General features: G+C 46.5%; 1 protein-coding gene across 7 annotated transcripts in view; it reads left to right on the plus strand.

Annotated features, from left to right (window-relative positions):
* LOC116842733 (protein groucho-like) overlaps nt 1-14,270 on the plus strand; it is a 112,974-nt gene that overhangs the window by 46,220 nt on the left and 52,484 nt on the right. For 5 of the 7 annotated variants that reach the window (XR_004377767.1, XM_032812363.1, XM_032812361.1 and 2 more), the window contains 2 exons: nt 1,024-1,087; nt 10,119-10,163. Coding sequence is in view for 6 of the 7 variants with exons in the window: in XM_032812363.1 (XP_032668254.1) it covers nt 1,024-1,087; nt 10,119-10,163 (109 nt within the window). In the remaining variant the exon portion in view is untranslated. The remainder of the gene's footprint in view (nt 1-1,023; nt 1,088-10,118; nt 10,164-14,270) is intronic. The other 2 variants (XM_032812362.1, XM_032812364.1) reach the window with 1 other exon arrangement.

Genomic DNA, 14,270 nt, shown 5'->3' on the forward strand with positions numbered 1-14,270 from the left:
GGGGGGGGGGGGGAAGCGCGGCGCGACGAGGATTAACTCTTAATGAACCTGCGCACTACTATCCGCGCCACCGATTCTCGTATTGATTTCGTATCAACTTTCTTTTTCTGCAAAAATCGGGGGTGGGACGGAAAAAGTGGGCGAGATTCGAGTGCACGCGCGCGCGCGCGGAATTCACTTAGCGGCGATCGCACGTCCTATCGTGAGAATTATTAATCGGTACGCGAGTTCGACGGGAAGAATAGTCTCGTTTACGGCGGTGTAACACATGGACCGCGGGGGTAGCGCGTCCGCGATTGTTTGTATCTGAATACACAACGCCCCCTCGTCGATTCGGCGCGCGTTTTTGCGAATTATTCGCCCCGGTCGCGACGCCACCAATACACTCAACACAGTTCACTTTGCTCGACGCAACATTCACACCTACATATATTATGCGTAACATTCACGCGCGCGCGTATACATACATATATAATGGCCAGCATATAACAATTATTATCGATGTTTGTTGCGGCTGCACTAATTGTGTGTTTTTAATGGCTTGGCTGCGCACCACCCCTCCGCAATATCCTCGATACGGGGGCGTGATGGGAAGAACGAATCAGATTCGGTCGATTAAAAAGGCACGTGCGAAAAAATCCGGGACAGAGCGGGCGGGGGAAGGAGGGGATCCGCGTGCACGGATTAACGAATCGCCGCGTAATCGGCCGCCGATGAAACGAACGTTTCGCGCTTCGACACGGTCGCGTCGTCCCACCGCGTTCTCGAACCCAAGTCTCGCACCCTCGCGAGTCGCTGATTACTCGATGATTTCGTTACGTTCTCCATTAGCCGACACGGCTACGAGACGACGACTACTACTACCACTAATACTCCTCCTCTGGCCCGATAATATATAGTCCCCCGACCCTTTCGTACATATCTCTCTTCCTGTCTCTTTCTTTCGCCCCCACAGCTTTTGAATGTCGCCTGCACTTACTAATGTTTAGCTTACACGTGCGATTTCCTGCTTGTTCTGTACAGTATTAAGTTGGAGCTGGAGAAACTCGCCCAGGAGAAGACGGAGATGCAGCGCCACTACGTCATGGTGAGTCCAAGCTTACAGAACCTTATCGCGAATAAGCAGATGAGCGGATAATGCGACATGACGTGTGTTTTCCTCGCGGATCGACGTATCTATTTTCGCGCACACTCTTGGCTGAACGGTCGCGACGCGAACGTTCAGAATGGTGGATTTAGATCGCGCTCGCTTAAATTTGTGCCACGATGCAACGCTGCGAGTACACTGAAAAATATTTCTCATATATTCTCGAATTTTCTGATTAATGGAACAAGCAAGCTTCTTCGTCTGGCGGCGATTTTCGCTTGGCAATTATCACCGCGCGAATACAATTACACGTTCAGGTTTCAATTGGCTCCTTCCCTCTTGGTTTGTCTCAGTGAAGCCGCGACGCGCGCGTTTGAGAATCGCACGGATCATACGATCCTTTTCCGCAATAAAAAATACCCGTCTCGCGACGCAAGTTGGCGACGTAATTTAAGAGGCCCCGGCGTTTCTTCGCCAATGCGCGGGAGACGAACCCCTCCTCGGGCTCTTGTTTTTCGACTTTGTCCCGCGAGGATTTACGCAGACGCCGCCGCGAGCCTCGGCTTACTTTCGCCCGTAGATCTTCATTATCGCGATACACCGTCAGCCGTGTATGCGTCTTCATTAAGCGGCGCGAAGAGCCGCGCACTGCTTTCTTCGCGGGAGGTCGAAGGTCGCCGAGGGTGCCGCTTTTAATCTCGCGGCCAACTCTCGACGAGTTACTACGCTCGCCGGTACCACGGCGCGCGCCCACGTTCAGCCGTGCGGTGTAGCCTTTTGAAAAAAATTGAAATGCGCTTCACAGAGATCTTTTGCTACGCGCAATTTACGTCGCGATCCTTTTTGTTAATATATATTTTTTTAATTGCGTAAAACTGCAGAGACAGAAAATAGGTCTTGATCTCCTTGTAAAAAATATTTGAAAAGTAGTTTACGACGAATAGTGTCCCTAGAAGATAGAGTCTGACAATTCATCGGGTCTTTTTCCACTGGTTCAGCTTGCAGGCCCATCAAAATGGCGGAAGCAATCACAGTGGTTCATTGTATCATGTCATTATTATATTATAAAGTCACAAATGCAAACCACTTACGGATTTCACTCTTTTAAAGAAGAATAATTCTTAACGCTCTTATTTTACGTTTAAATAGTTGCCATCGATTTTATGCTAACCTTTATTGCAGCGTCTGTGATAATAAGAACATCAAGGTTTATTATAATCATGATATAGAATGATGCAAAAAGCAACTTGGAGCACGTTTCACTCGATACTCGCGACGCATTTCGCTGACACGAGTCAGCCCTGCCATAAAAATGCGCCATTTTAAGGAACAAGTGGCCACCCGAGTCGGAATTTTGATTCTATTTTTGATCTCAATATTTCATTTAATGTCTGTTTTGATATTCTAAAGAGCCTACCTCTCTCGATTCTACTTAATCTGTTAATTTTGCCGAGAGGTCCTCTTTAGAATTTACAAGTGGCATTTTGTGCGTTTTCTGCCATTTAGAAGCGTTAAGCAGGATTTCAGTTTCTGTGTGCATTAAAAATACACTTATCCTTCAAAATATACAAATATTCCGGTAAAAAGTAGAATTCAAATCGACTTGTGCAGACTCTATCTCTTAGGAACATTAACCACGAAGAGGTATTCATGTCCCGACGACTTCTTTTCGTCTTTTTTTTTTTTTTTTTTTTTTTTTTTTTTTTTTTTTTTTTTTTTTTTTTTTTTTTTTTTTTTTTTTTTTTTTTTTTTTTTTTTTTTTTTTTTTTTTTTTTTTTTTTTTTTTTTTTTTTTTTTTTTTTTTTTTTTTTTTTTTTTTTTTTTTTTTTTTTTTTTTTTTTTTTTTTTTTTTTTTTTTTTTTTTTTTTTTTTTTTTTTTTTTTTTTTTTTTTTTTTTTTTTTTTTTTTTTTTTTTTTTTTTTTTTTTTTTTTTTTTTTTTTTTTTTTTTTTTTTTTTTTTTTTTTTTTTTTTTTTTTTTTTTTTTTTTTTTTTTTTTTTTTTTTTTTTTTTTTTTTTTTTTTTTTTTTTTTTTTTTTTTTTTTTTTTTTTTTTTTTTTTTTTTTTTTTTTTTTTTTTTTTTTTTTTTTTTTTTTTTTTTTTTTTTTTTTTTTTTTTTTTTTTTTTTTTTTTTTTTTTTTTTTTTTTTTTTTTTTTTTTTTTTTTTTTTTTTTTTTTTTTTTTTTTTTTTTTTTTTTTTTTTTTTTTTTTTTTTTTTTTTTTTTTTTTTTTTTTTTTTTTTTGTCAAATTGTCCTCGAGTGGACTGCTTTATTGAGATACCACGCGCGGCCGCAAGTTCGTGGCCCCGAGGTTCGTTCGTTGCCCAAGACTCGCGCGGAGCGTGCATTATTACAGGAGTACGTAATAATTTATAGGCCGTAGTCGCGGCGGGGACGCGCGCGCGCTACGTCGGTCGCGCGGTCGCGGTCGATGCAAATAACTTGATATAAAATGCGCAGCGCTCGCTCTGGCGTGGACGTGGCACTTCCGCCGATTCACGCGGCGCGAAGATTAATCGCACGATCATCTCACGTACGGCCACGTCGTATGTGCGAGAGAGAGAGAGAGAGAGAGAGAGAGAGAGAGAGAGGGAGAGAGAAAGAGAGAGAAAGAGAGAGAAGGTCGCTCGCTCTTGTTCAGGTATGCCGTCCCCCCTGCCCCTCTCGACCGATCGATCTTCGCGCGAGTTCCGCGCATCGATCCTTTATTCCGCGGCCGCGTACCACCGATCCGGTACTCGCGTGTGACAGCTTTAAATGTACATATCATACTTTATCCCACTTTCGTTCCGATACAGCGCGAGCGCGGCTCATTGTTCCGCGTGGCAACGGAACGTCGCGCGAAGCGCGGCGAAACCGCGGAATGCACTTAATCAAATTTCGATCGACGAGCGCGAAAGCATATTTATTGCGCGCCCTATCGCGCCGTTTTATCATTCATGATTGATTACCGACGTAACAAGAATTTATCGTAGTATCGGCTCTAGACCGGCGTACGTAGCAACAGGTACCGCTCGCGTCCGGTGCTAAACATCGTTCGCGAGCATCGAGCGAGTCATTGATCGCTGCGGAACCCGATCGCAGCCGCTCTGCCTTTTGTCTCGCCTTCTCGTCATCGGCGATTCGCGAGCGAGCACTGGATCTCGAATGGTATGTGTATGTGTGTAAATATATATATATATATATATATATACACATATATCGCATCGTCACGTCGCGCGATCTCGGCAATTTGCAGTTAACGACGTGCGCCATCTTGCCGTTTGTCCGGGCTATCAGAGGCTTGCGAAAGTTTATCGGATCGTCGATAGTTTCACTGACACGAAGCACGAGTCATTTTACCGGCGCGCAATCGGACTATTATCTGAAAGATAACAGAAAGTGCCGGATAACGATGAACGCGGATATTTGGATTAAACTTGTACTGAGAAAATAACGCGTTGACTATTTGTGACTATAGTTGTGCAATGAAATGATTATGGTCAAGAGAATCACTTTTGTATGTGGTTATCATAACGTTACTGAGAATGGCCTTATATACGAGCAGAATTTTACAGTAAAAGTTATCGTACAATTTCATGGAATAGCTCGACATTCCGCGATAATTTATTATCCTTTCATTTTTCATATGCGCTATTTATATTTTAGAAAGTGAAAGCAAGATAGATCTTAGTGACAGTCTATTCCTGTGTGTGTCGCCGGTGCGGCGAAACAAAACAATAAATATAAACGTGACAAAATTGAAAAGAATTTCTATGAAAGGAAAACTATAACAATCTCGGCATATATGCATATTGGTGCTACTTCTTTTTCGTTAGAAAAAGCAAGAAGTTACTGAGAATTACTTAAATAGTGAAAATACCCAATGTTTTTTCTCGATGCGATGCGCAGTGTTTCATTGCTATTGATAATATTAAGGAAATTAATTATGTTTATACACTGAGAGAAAAATATCTAAGAAATAGTAAATATTTATTCGCCACAGTAGGTGTACTAGTAACATATATTTACTTATACTAATATAAAATATTTTCCAAATGAGAAAATACACATTTAAGAGAAAATATACATTTTCTTAAAACCTCCAGAGAACCTATTCATGAAAGTAGTTGTGTATTCTATTTAAACAAAAGAATCTAAGTTACACTGAGAGAAAAATATGGTTACTTTCGCCCCCAACAAAACTGTTTTGTAATTTTAACCACAAAAATGGTTATAATAACCATCCTTTTATTAACACTTACTAAAACAATGGTTATTCTGACTATTTAAATAGTTAGTGTTATTAGAAAGATGGTTATTCTAACTATTTTTGTGGTTAAAATTACAAAACAGTTTTGTTGGGGGCGAAAGTAACTATATTTTTCTCTCAGTATACGCAAATAAGTTATCAGTATTCCCATCAAATAAGTATACTATCTTTCAGTGTGTATTGCATAATATTTAATAATATTAAGAAACATAAAATTCGATGAACTTTCGCAAGCTCCTAATACCTGTCCGACGGTTCTCTCTCTCTCTCTCTCTCTCTCTCTCTCTCTCTCTCTCTCTCTCTGTCTGTTTCAGTCTTTCCTTCTCTATTTCGAGTCGCTATCGCGTTCATCCACCGCGACTACGCGAGTCCAGATATCTTAAACGGTACATAAACCGGCCGTTCTCTCCGCGTCCGGTGGTCTCGCCTGAAGTTTTCCGCGCAACGAGCACGACGACGTCGCGATGCGATGCGCCTCATCTCCGTCTCGTCTCGTCTCCAGCTGCGGCTGGCTGGCTGGCCAGCCGTTCGTCGTCGGCGAATCCCCTTGGGATTTGTTATCGACGTCGGCCACCGTTCGCGGTACAGTCGTGCGTTCGTGCGAGCCACAGGATAGCCGTCATACGACGTCGTTATGCGACGTTATACAGCCCGGCCGCGGGGCATTACGCCTTTACGACTCTTTCGTGTAATTGTCGAGCTCGTGAACTTTTACGAGCGGCGGATGATCGCCGCGGAGAGCGTTCCTCTGTCCGGCCGCGATACAATCCGACACGTATCGGCACGCCGATCCCGCGATGCTCCATCACGGGCGCGAGAACTCGCTGTTGAAATTCCTTTTGACGGGACGTAAAAGTAATCCTCGTACACGAGGAACACTCGTCAGGGGGAGCGCGAAGGCGACATCGAAGGCGATGGGGCCGCCCTGCTCGCGGTTGGCACGACTACGTCGTTTGATTGAATCGTTTCGCAAACGCGAATACGTATACACGACAACGTAAACAGCAACCGCGTGCGCGCTGCCGCCGCTGCCTCCGTCGTTCGCGTTCTATGTATACGGCCGAGGTATGTTTTTCTTGATTAAATCAAAGCCAACTCGGCCGTGAAGCGTGGCTACATCGAGGGCGAAATTTGCAAGTCGTATGCGGTCGAAGAGATGTCGCCATCGCTAAGAGAGCGCGCTCGCAACAAGAGCGATTTCCATTGAGCGACGATAGAGAGCCGCGATAAGAGTCTCCATCCCCCTCTGCCCTCTCGTTTGCGACGGGGGGAGACGACGGGCCACGTTGGCGGGATAGATATCGATCGTGATCGATATCGTCCGGCTGCTCGGGGAATTGAAAGATCGTAGCAGCCCCGAGTCGTTTTCGCAATCAAATCGCTCTCGCGACTCGGTCGGGGAGTGATACGGCGGGCGGAGTAAGTTCCCCCGGCTAATAACAGCCCCGAGCGCGCGGGGACTTTTCTCAAACGGTGGAAAACTCGACGTGGAGAAGCGAACGCGAGTCGTCTCCTGAGGTCTTATTCTGGACGCATACACGGAGAGAGAATGTTAGAGTTTCATTTCGTACAAATTATGGTCAATTTTACTATGTTTCTGGTAATGCACACAGGAATATAGACTGTAGATAAGGTCTGTTTTGCCAAGGAACACAGTAAGTTTTGCTGGGAAGCAAATGGTTTACATGTTCAGTTCTCTGAAATATAAATGAGCTAGTAAATTTTTTATCATCACATGTCAGTTTTCCTAAGGTATAAACACGTAAGAAATGAAAGGATAACATATTACTGCAACACATGCCGATTCTCGCTTACACAATTCTGTAGAAATTTTTACTACAACATTACCTCCGTGTGTTTATCGAACAATATTTCCAACGTGTCAAGTATGTTCTTTTAATTCCAAATTTTGTTATTTTGATACAAGCTACATAATACAACATTACTTCAGCTTGAGGATCGGAAAGACATATCTAGCATTTGACACGCGTCCGGGATACGATCTTTGGACTCTTCGCGCGCGCGTAAGAGAGAGGAACAGACACGCCGCGAGAGAGAAGAGAGTTGCTGTGTTTCCTTCGTTTTTGGCGCGATGAAAAACGAGCGCGCATAAACGCGCGGCGAATAAGCGGTTACCGTGCTACGTGGTGAATATTCCCGGTCGCCTCGTGGACGTTTTACGCGGCTTTACTTCATTATCGTAACTGACTGCTGCTGTTCACAGCGCACCGCTCCGTATTAGACGTCTCGACCGCGCGAGCAGCGTTTCCAGTCTCGCGATAATTAAGATCCCGACCTCTTTCCCTTTCCTGACGCGGTCCTCGGTCTCGCCCTCGGGGAAAGTCTATTAATTAAAGGCCAATTACTTCGTTGAGACAGTCTGCGGCGGTGAGACGATCTCCATGTAGCCGCGATTCTTAATCGTTTCTCTCATCCTCCCCCTCTCTCACTGTTTCTCGTACTCTGCGAATCCACCGAAATACTGTGCAAGGAGGGGCAGAGAGGAGCAGGGAGGAGAATTCTTCGTCGAGCTTTATCGCGTAAACATTAGATCGAGTAGTTCGTAATCGATTTTCCAACATGGTGGTGGGTGGTGGTTAAGCGACGGGGCGAGGCTGCGTTGGCGAATTTTTAATCGTCTCCGCCCGCCCCCTCTCGACATTATAGCGATGTTGACGCGTGTAGGAAAAAGACGTAATTACGTTCCGTTATAACGCGAACGTGCGTTTTACGCGCTTTCAGCGAAATTATTATTTTCGCAAGAACAGAGTCGATTGAAATATACATTTCGCGATTTATTGATAATGCTCGCGAGCGCGAATGTAATAAAAATATACGGGCGGATTAATTTATATTTAAAAGCGATGTGCACGCGCGGCCGAATTTTACATTCGCATTTTCGTACATGTATCGCGGCGCTCTCTCGCAAATTTACAAAATAATCGTAATTTCGAAGATAAACCGCGCTAAATGAATATCGAATTATTAAAACAAACGGGTTTAATTAATCGCGGCCTGTCCGGAGCAGGCCCGTAAAATATTCATTCAGACGAATTTGCTGGCGTTTAAAGTATTAACGGTAATTCTATCGCATCGCGAAACAAATATTTCATTCCCCCGACGGTAACGGGCGCAGATCTCCCGCGCACGGGAACATTCGCGAGAAAAAGGACCTCGCGCGATCGCTCCTTCGTTTATTACGTTTGCACTCACCATCAGCACCTGCCTCTCCTCCCCGCCCTCCGTGAATCCGTGAGAAAAACCCTGAACCGACTGTGCTGCCCCGATATATTAAAGCGCGGTTTAGTGCGCTCTTTACGATCGCCGTGCAATAAAGCTCTCCTCCGTCTCCGACAACGGTCGTTGATTCGCCGAGATACATAACGCAGTGACTGTATTCAAGACGCTCGTTAAAATCGCGAACTGCCGGGGATTTTCACTCCGCTCTGCGGTCAGGCAGAGAGTCCGTGTGTCCTGCAACGTCGTTGTCGCGCCTTCCTCCACCTCGGATCCCGTTGGTCCTCTTGGATTCCACTCGTCGTCGTCTTCGTCGTCGTCGGAGAATACCGAGCGTGTATTCGCGCTTGACTACACGTTGTGTGTTGGTCGTAAACGCCGCGTTTAACGGGAAGCCCCGCGAGCCTCCGCGACGTGGAAAATTGCGTACTCACGTGCGAGCTGAGAACCGCTGTTCGGTGAGCGAATTAGTTAAAGCCAGCCCCGGCTGGAGTCTTGTACACACGATGTAGAAACGATGTTACGAGAAACCGGTCTTTGGTCGACACGCACACGCGCTCTCTCTCTCTCTCTCTATCTCTCTCACTCACATACACACAGCACACACATGTGCACTCCTTCCCGCCGAAGGAGGAGGGCCAAGAGAGCGCGAGCTCCTTCCTCGGTGTTCCTCGTTTTTCTCATTTTCTCTCGACGCGCTTATCCCTCTTACCGAGACCACGGTCTCGCATTACGGCTCAATTTGGTCCGCTTTTCGTAATCTCGTAATCTCATTTGATCGATATAATCTCGACCCTGCAATCGCGAAGGGGCTCTTAGGGATCCTATCAGCGCGAACAGGCGGCGGCGGCGGCGGTTCCCGCGGCCGGTCATTACGGATTCAAGGCGGCGTCTTGGTTTACGAAACTCGATAATTCGATTAATCACACGGCGGAGTGGCCTCGCCGTTTATTCTGCCGTGTAATATTTTATCCATCTCCCTCGATTATTACGCGGGCGCCCGTGGCGCGCTTGGGGGCCGACACGCCGTGTAAGACGCCGATGAATTGTCTCTCGTCGTCGATCAGAGAGAGAAAGAGAGCGATGTTTGTCCTTCTTTTTTTTTTTCCATTCTTATTACTTCTCCTTTCAATCGCGCGCATCCGTGGCACAGATTCAACCGTGGCCCCGCGTTCGACGGCACATTTTCGCTTACCACCGTCTTCGTCCGGAAGTACGAAACGATGACGACGATGACGAAGTCGTCGTCGCGGCTAAAACGCGCGCGTTTGGCTTCCTCCCATGTGGGGCGACATTCCGGCAAAGTTCGGCTTGCGCATGAGAGAACGCACGCGTCGGCTTGCGCTTTTAACGTCGACACGGCTTCGTTAAGGCACATGACAACGCAGCTACATAACGCTACGCTTACACTAATCTCGTGTGACACACAACACATACACACACACACACACACATGCATATACAACACATATACACCACGCATACATTCCAAGTTACAGTACCGACTACTGATCTAATCTTCCTGTTTTGTTTCACTTTTGCAGTATTACGAGATGTCGTACGGCCTCAACGTGGAGATGCACAAACAGGTAAGAGCCAGTCTCGCGCTCTGTTTGAGAACACCTCATCCGCGATATCCTCCACGATCCGCCACGATCGATTTTCGCGGCAGCATTACGCGGTGATTTATTAATCGCCCCGTTGGCACGTTGCGCGCGCACGCGCGGTCTTTAATTCGAAATTAAAGGGCCGTGCGAGGTGAAAGCTCCGATTACGGGGTGTTTGCGACCCTCCGGGATCTCAGCTATTGAATAAATATGTAAACAAGGTAATAATATGTAAATAGAGCGCGGTCGGGGTTTCCACGCCGCCACTGCTGCTGCTGCTGCTGCTGCTGTCGCTTCTTGCGCGAAAACTTGTGCGACGAAAAAGGCAACCCAATTCCCGGGACTTTTATTAGGAATTACCGAGATCGCGTGCGGCGGCGGCGGTTTTTCGAGGAGCACTCGGAACGAATGGCGGAGTTGTGTTACCTTTCCCCTCCTTTTTTCTCCGTTCTTCTCTTCGTTTGTTACTCTGCTCTCCATACGATTTATCAAATCGAATAATGCATCGCGTCGAAATGCATTCTTTCTCCCTGCCTGTGCCTATTCATACGACTGGCGGCTGCAGCGCCGACGTATTATTTTCGGATAAAGATTCATTTCGGATCTGCATTACAAAGATCTCGTCGTCAAGTCCCCGAGTTGCATTCTATCCATATTCATCGTGGCGATCGAGCAATTTGAATTTTTTGTTTCCCCTCGTATGCATCCATCCGATTGCGGCGACGGCGTCGACGCCGTCGTCGTAGCGGTAGGTATTGCAAAACGCGCCGATTTCGTATCTTTCGTCACAAAGTCGTCGTCGTCGTATCTCTTTCTTTTCGAAACGAGAGAAAGATGGTGTGTCCCGATCGTATCATTTGGACTCGGCGAGAACGGGAAACAAAAAAAGCGTTAATCGATTCAGCAACGACAACGACGACGAGAGATCCCGGGTTCTTAATTACCCACAAGACTCAGCGAATCGTAGTCGAACATCCGCGAGCCGAATGTATCTCCGCCTAATCTCGTCGTAAAAATAAATTTATGAATCTCAGCTCTCTCGCGCGAACGTCTGTTCATTCGCCGCATTGGATTCGTGCATCCGTTCGCGAAGTTCTCCACCAGGTATCTCATCTTTGTGTGTAGAGTCGAGTTGCTGAAATCGTACCCATCTCCTGAATCGCATCTCATCTATTCCTTCATTTTATTACCGAATATGAACGATATTCAACGATAAAATTGAGAAATAAATGAACAATGAAAAACATAAACAAATATTTTTCAATCATATACTATTTGATGCGTGCCGCATCAAACACTTAAAGAGATCGTGTACGATCCATGAGAAAAGAACAGTACAATTAGCCCACGCGTAAATCTGGTTAGGCTAATCAGATACAATAGTAAAATACGAAACAACTAATCACGTGGTTGCTGCACCACAGAGCAATCGTTGAGTTACTGACATTGCAGCAATGATGATATCTGATTGCTCCAGTCAAAGTGTATTCACGGCAAATGTCATCCCAACCGATTTCTAGTCGCCACAATCAGATCACGTGCCGCTACATTGATGTAGCTGATGTGTCAAAGTAACTGAGTCATGCCAACCATACGCGTTACTATCACACTGAGAGGAAGAAACGGTTGATCTAACTAAAATTGTAGTTACTTTTGGCTCCAAACATATGTCGGTTGTTTTAACACGAAAATGGCAGTAGTGCACACAAAATTATTATTATTAATAGAATAATATAATAGAATTTAATTAAAAATAACTTTCTTGATCATAGTTTGTAGCAATTATTTCTCTGTGATTATAGTGACAACTACCAAACATCTTTTTCTTAGTACACAAAAATAACCAGGATGATGCAGCTATGTTGCTTACAACTAAATTTTTCCGATTATCATATCATATTATTTATATTATATCTTTCTGTACGATTTCGGCAATACTCCTTTACATACGAATATTGAGCAAATTTGCGTCGAATTATCGACAGGTCGGTGTTAGACGTAGCGTTCGAGCACGGACATCTTAAGGAAAAAGAGAAAGAGAGAGGCATTCTGTTGACGCGGGTCGAGCGGGGATCTCGATCACGAGATTCCGACGAGAATGAATAGCGATCCTTCTTTCCTCACGCGTCTACTTCGATATTCTCGCTTCTCCTCCTCCTCCTCCTCCTCCTCCTCCTCCACGTCGTCGTCTACGTTCCGCTATAATCTACCTCGGGCGTGCAGCGACGAGTAATGCTCACGTTTATTGAATATTTAGCAGCTGAGCCCGTTATTTCCTCCACCCCGCCGCTTTGTATCCCGCCTATTCTTGCCTTCTCCTCCGCCTCCTCTTCTTTTTCCGGCAGGATGCGTCCCTCAAATCATGAATAAAACCCCGCAAGTTGACCTTACGATTCGCACGAGGCGGCAGCAGCCAACCAAACAAGTCGGGTAGCGGGTTCTTCATATCTTTTTGCCGCACGAATAACGAGTTGACACATTCGCGTATATTTTAAGCGCGACCAGAGAGATCCCGCAGGAGTAATTATGCGAGTAATGATTAAACAGCTCGTGCAAACGACGGCACGAGGCGAGAGTATTTGCAAGTTGCGCGATCACGTCCGATCAGAACCGAGAGACTCATTAGAGATGTCGACGTGCGACGAGTGTATATATGTGTGTGGCTGCGCGCGCGCGTGCGAATTCCTTCGTCGTGCGAAGCAACGAGAGCAGAAGTAGGATGTAACGTGCTCCGGGGGACGAGACGGCGATTTTTCCACACGGTCGGATTTCCGCTCGTCGCGGCGAGAGTTACGTATTAAGGTTGAACGAGGAGCGTAACTCTTTCAGGACTCCCTTCACGTTCGCGTATTCGCTACGTGGAACAGGCCGTCGCGCGGATAGGAGGAGATACACATCGTGCGAAACGTGCGCGGTATTCGCTGCGATGGAATATAAATTCCGACGGGAATCGCAATACGATCGTGTCGTATCAGCCGTTTTATGCCGCCGGTATCTTCGCGAGATAAGCGCTCACGTAGCGGCGACGGCATTTTTCACCGCCGAGGCTAGTTAGGCAGGTAACGCGCAGGTAAAAGCGCGCCTGCTCCGTCACGTACTCGCGCGAATTAGAACGGTCGTTATGTCGTTGTCGCCTGTTACTTTTAATTCGATTAGGATTTATCGCGCACCACCGACAGTCGGACGACACCCCAGCGGGGATTTATTATTATCGCGCGCCCGCGCGATTTACACGCTCTCGTACTCGCCGCGACGGTGTACGATCAGCGGCGCGACCCCTACGTATATCCAGTCTCTCATATTTATAAAATCGAAATGCCGTGCCGATCGGTCGGTCGGTCGGTCGGTCGGTCGGTTGGCCGCTCTTGCCAGCCAACCAACCAGCCAGTCAGCTAGCTGGCCTCGTCGACACGCTCTCGCTCCTGCCACGCGGTCCCGCGATTAATAGCCCGCGTTTATGACGAGGCCGGGGCGTTGTCGTCCGAGCGCGCCCCGTGCTCCATGCGACGCGATGGAAATAAAACAAAAAAAGCGCGGAGGAAGGGGGGAGAAAGAGAGACAGGGGAATAAAAAAACGCGCGGCTGGGCGGGCATGAATAACGGACGCCAGACGACGAGACGCGAAAGAGCACAGCGAAATATCGCGGTGGCCGCGATTTATCGGGTGTTACATTAACGCCGACCAGTCCCGCGGTAAGTGTCCACGCACATGCCGCTGCGAACGCCGGCTCGCTCCCCTGCCTCCCGCCGCCGTCCCTCCCCCTCTCTCTCCCTCTTGCCTGGAGGTTATTAACGTCGCTAATTCCTCGGCAATTACTGTCATCATCGTCAGCCGTCTGACCGCAGCCGAGCTGTTACGTTTTCCTGTTACACCTGTACGATAATCATTGTCAGCCGGAATCACGCTCGCCGGGATAGTTTATGGAGATATCGCGCTCACGCTCTCGCACGGCAATAAACGCGCGCGTCGTCCTCCCCCTCCCTTATCCCTTCTTCATTCCTGCCGCGTTGTCGGCTATGGTGGTAGCAGTAGTAGTAGGACTTTTTACTGCTCGCGCGGCGTGTACACACGCACGCGCGCGGGGGGGG

Source organism: Odontomachus brunneus, unplaced genomic scaffold, assembly GCF_010583005.1.
Source record: "Odontomachus brunneus isolate Ranch 3 - 2012 unplaced genomic scaffold, Obru_v1 Obru_scaffold_027, whole genome shotgun sequence".
Classification (NCBI taxonomy): domain Eukaryota; kingdom Metazoa; phylum Arthropoda; class Insecta; order Hymenoptera; family Formicidae; genus Odontomachus; species Odontomachus brunneus.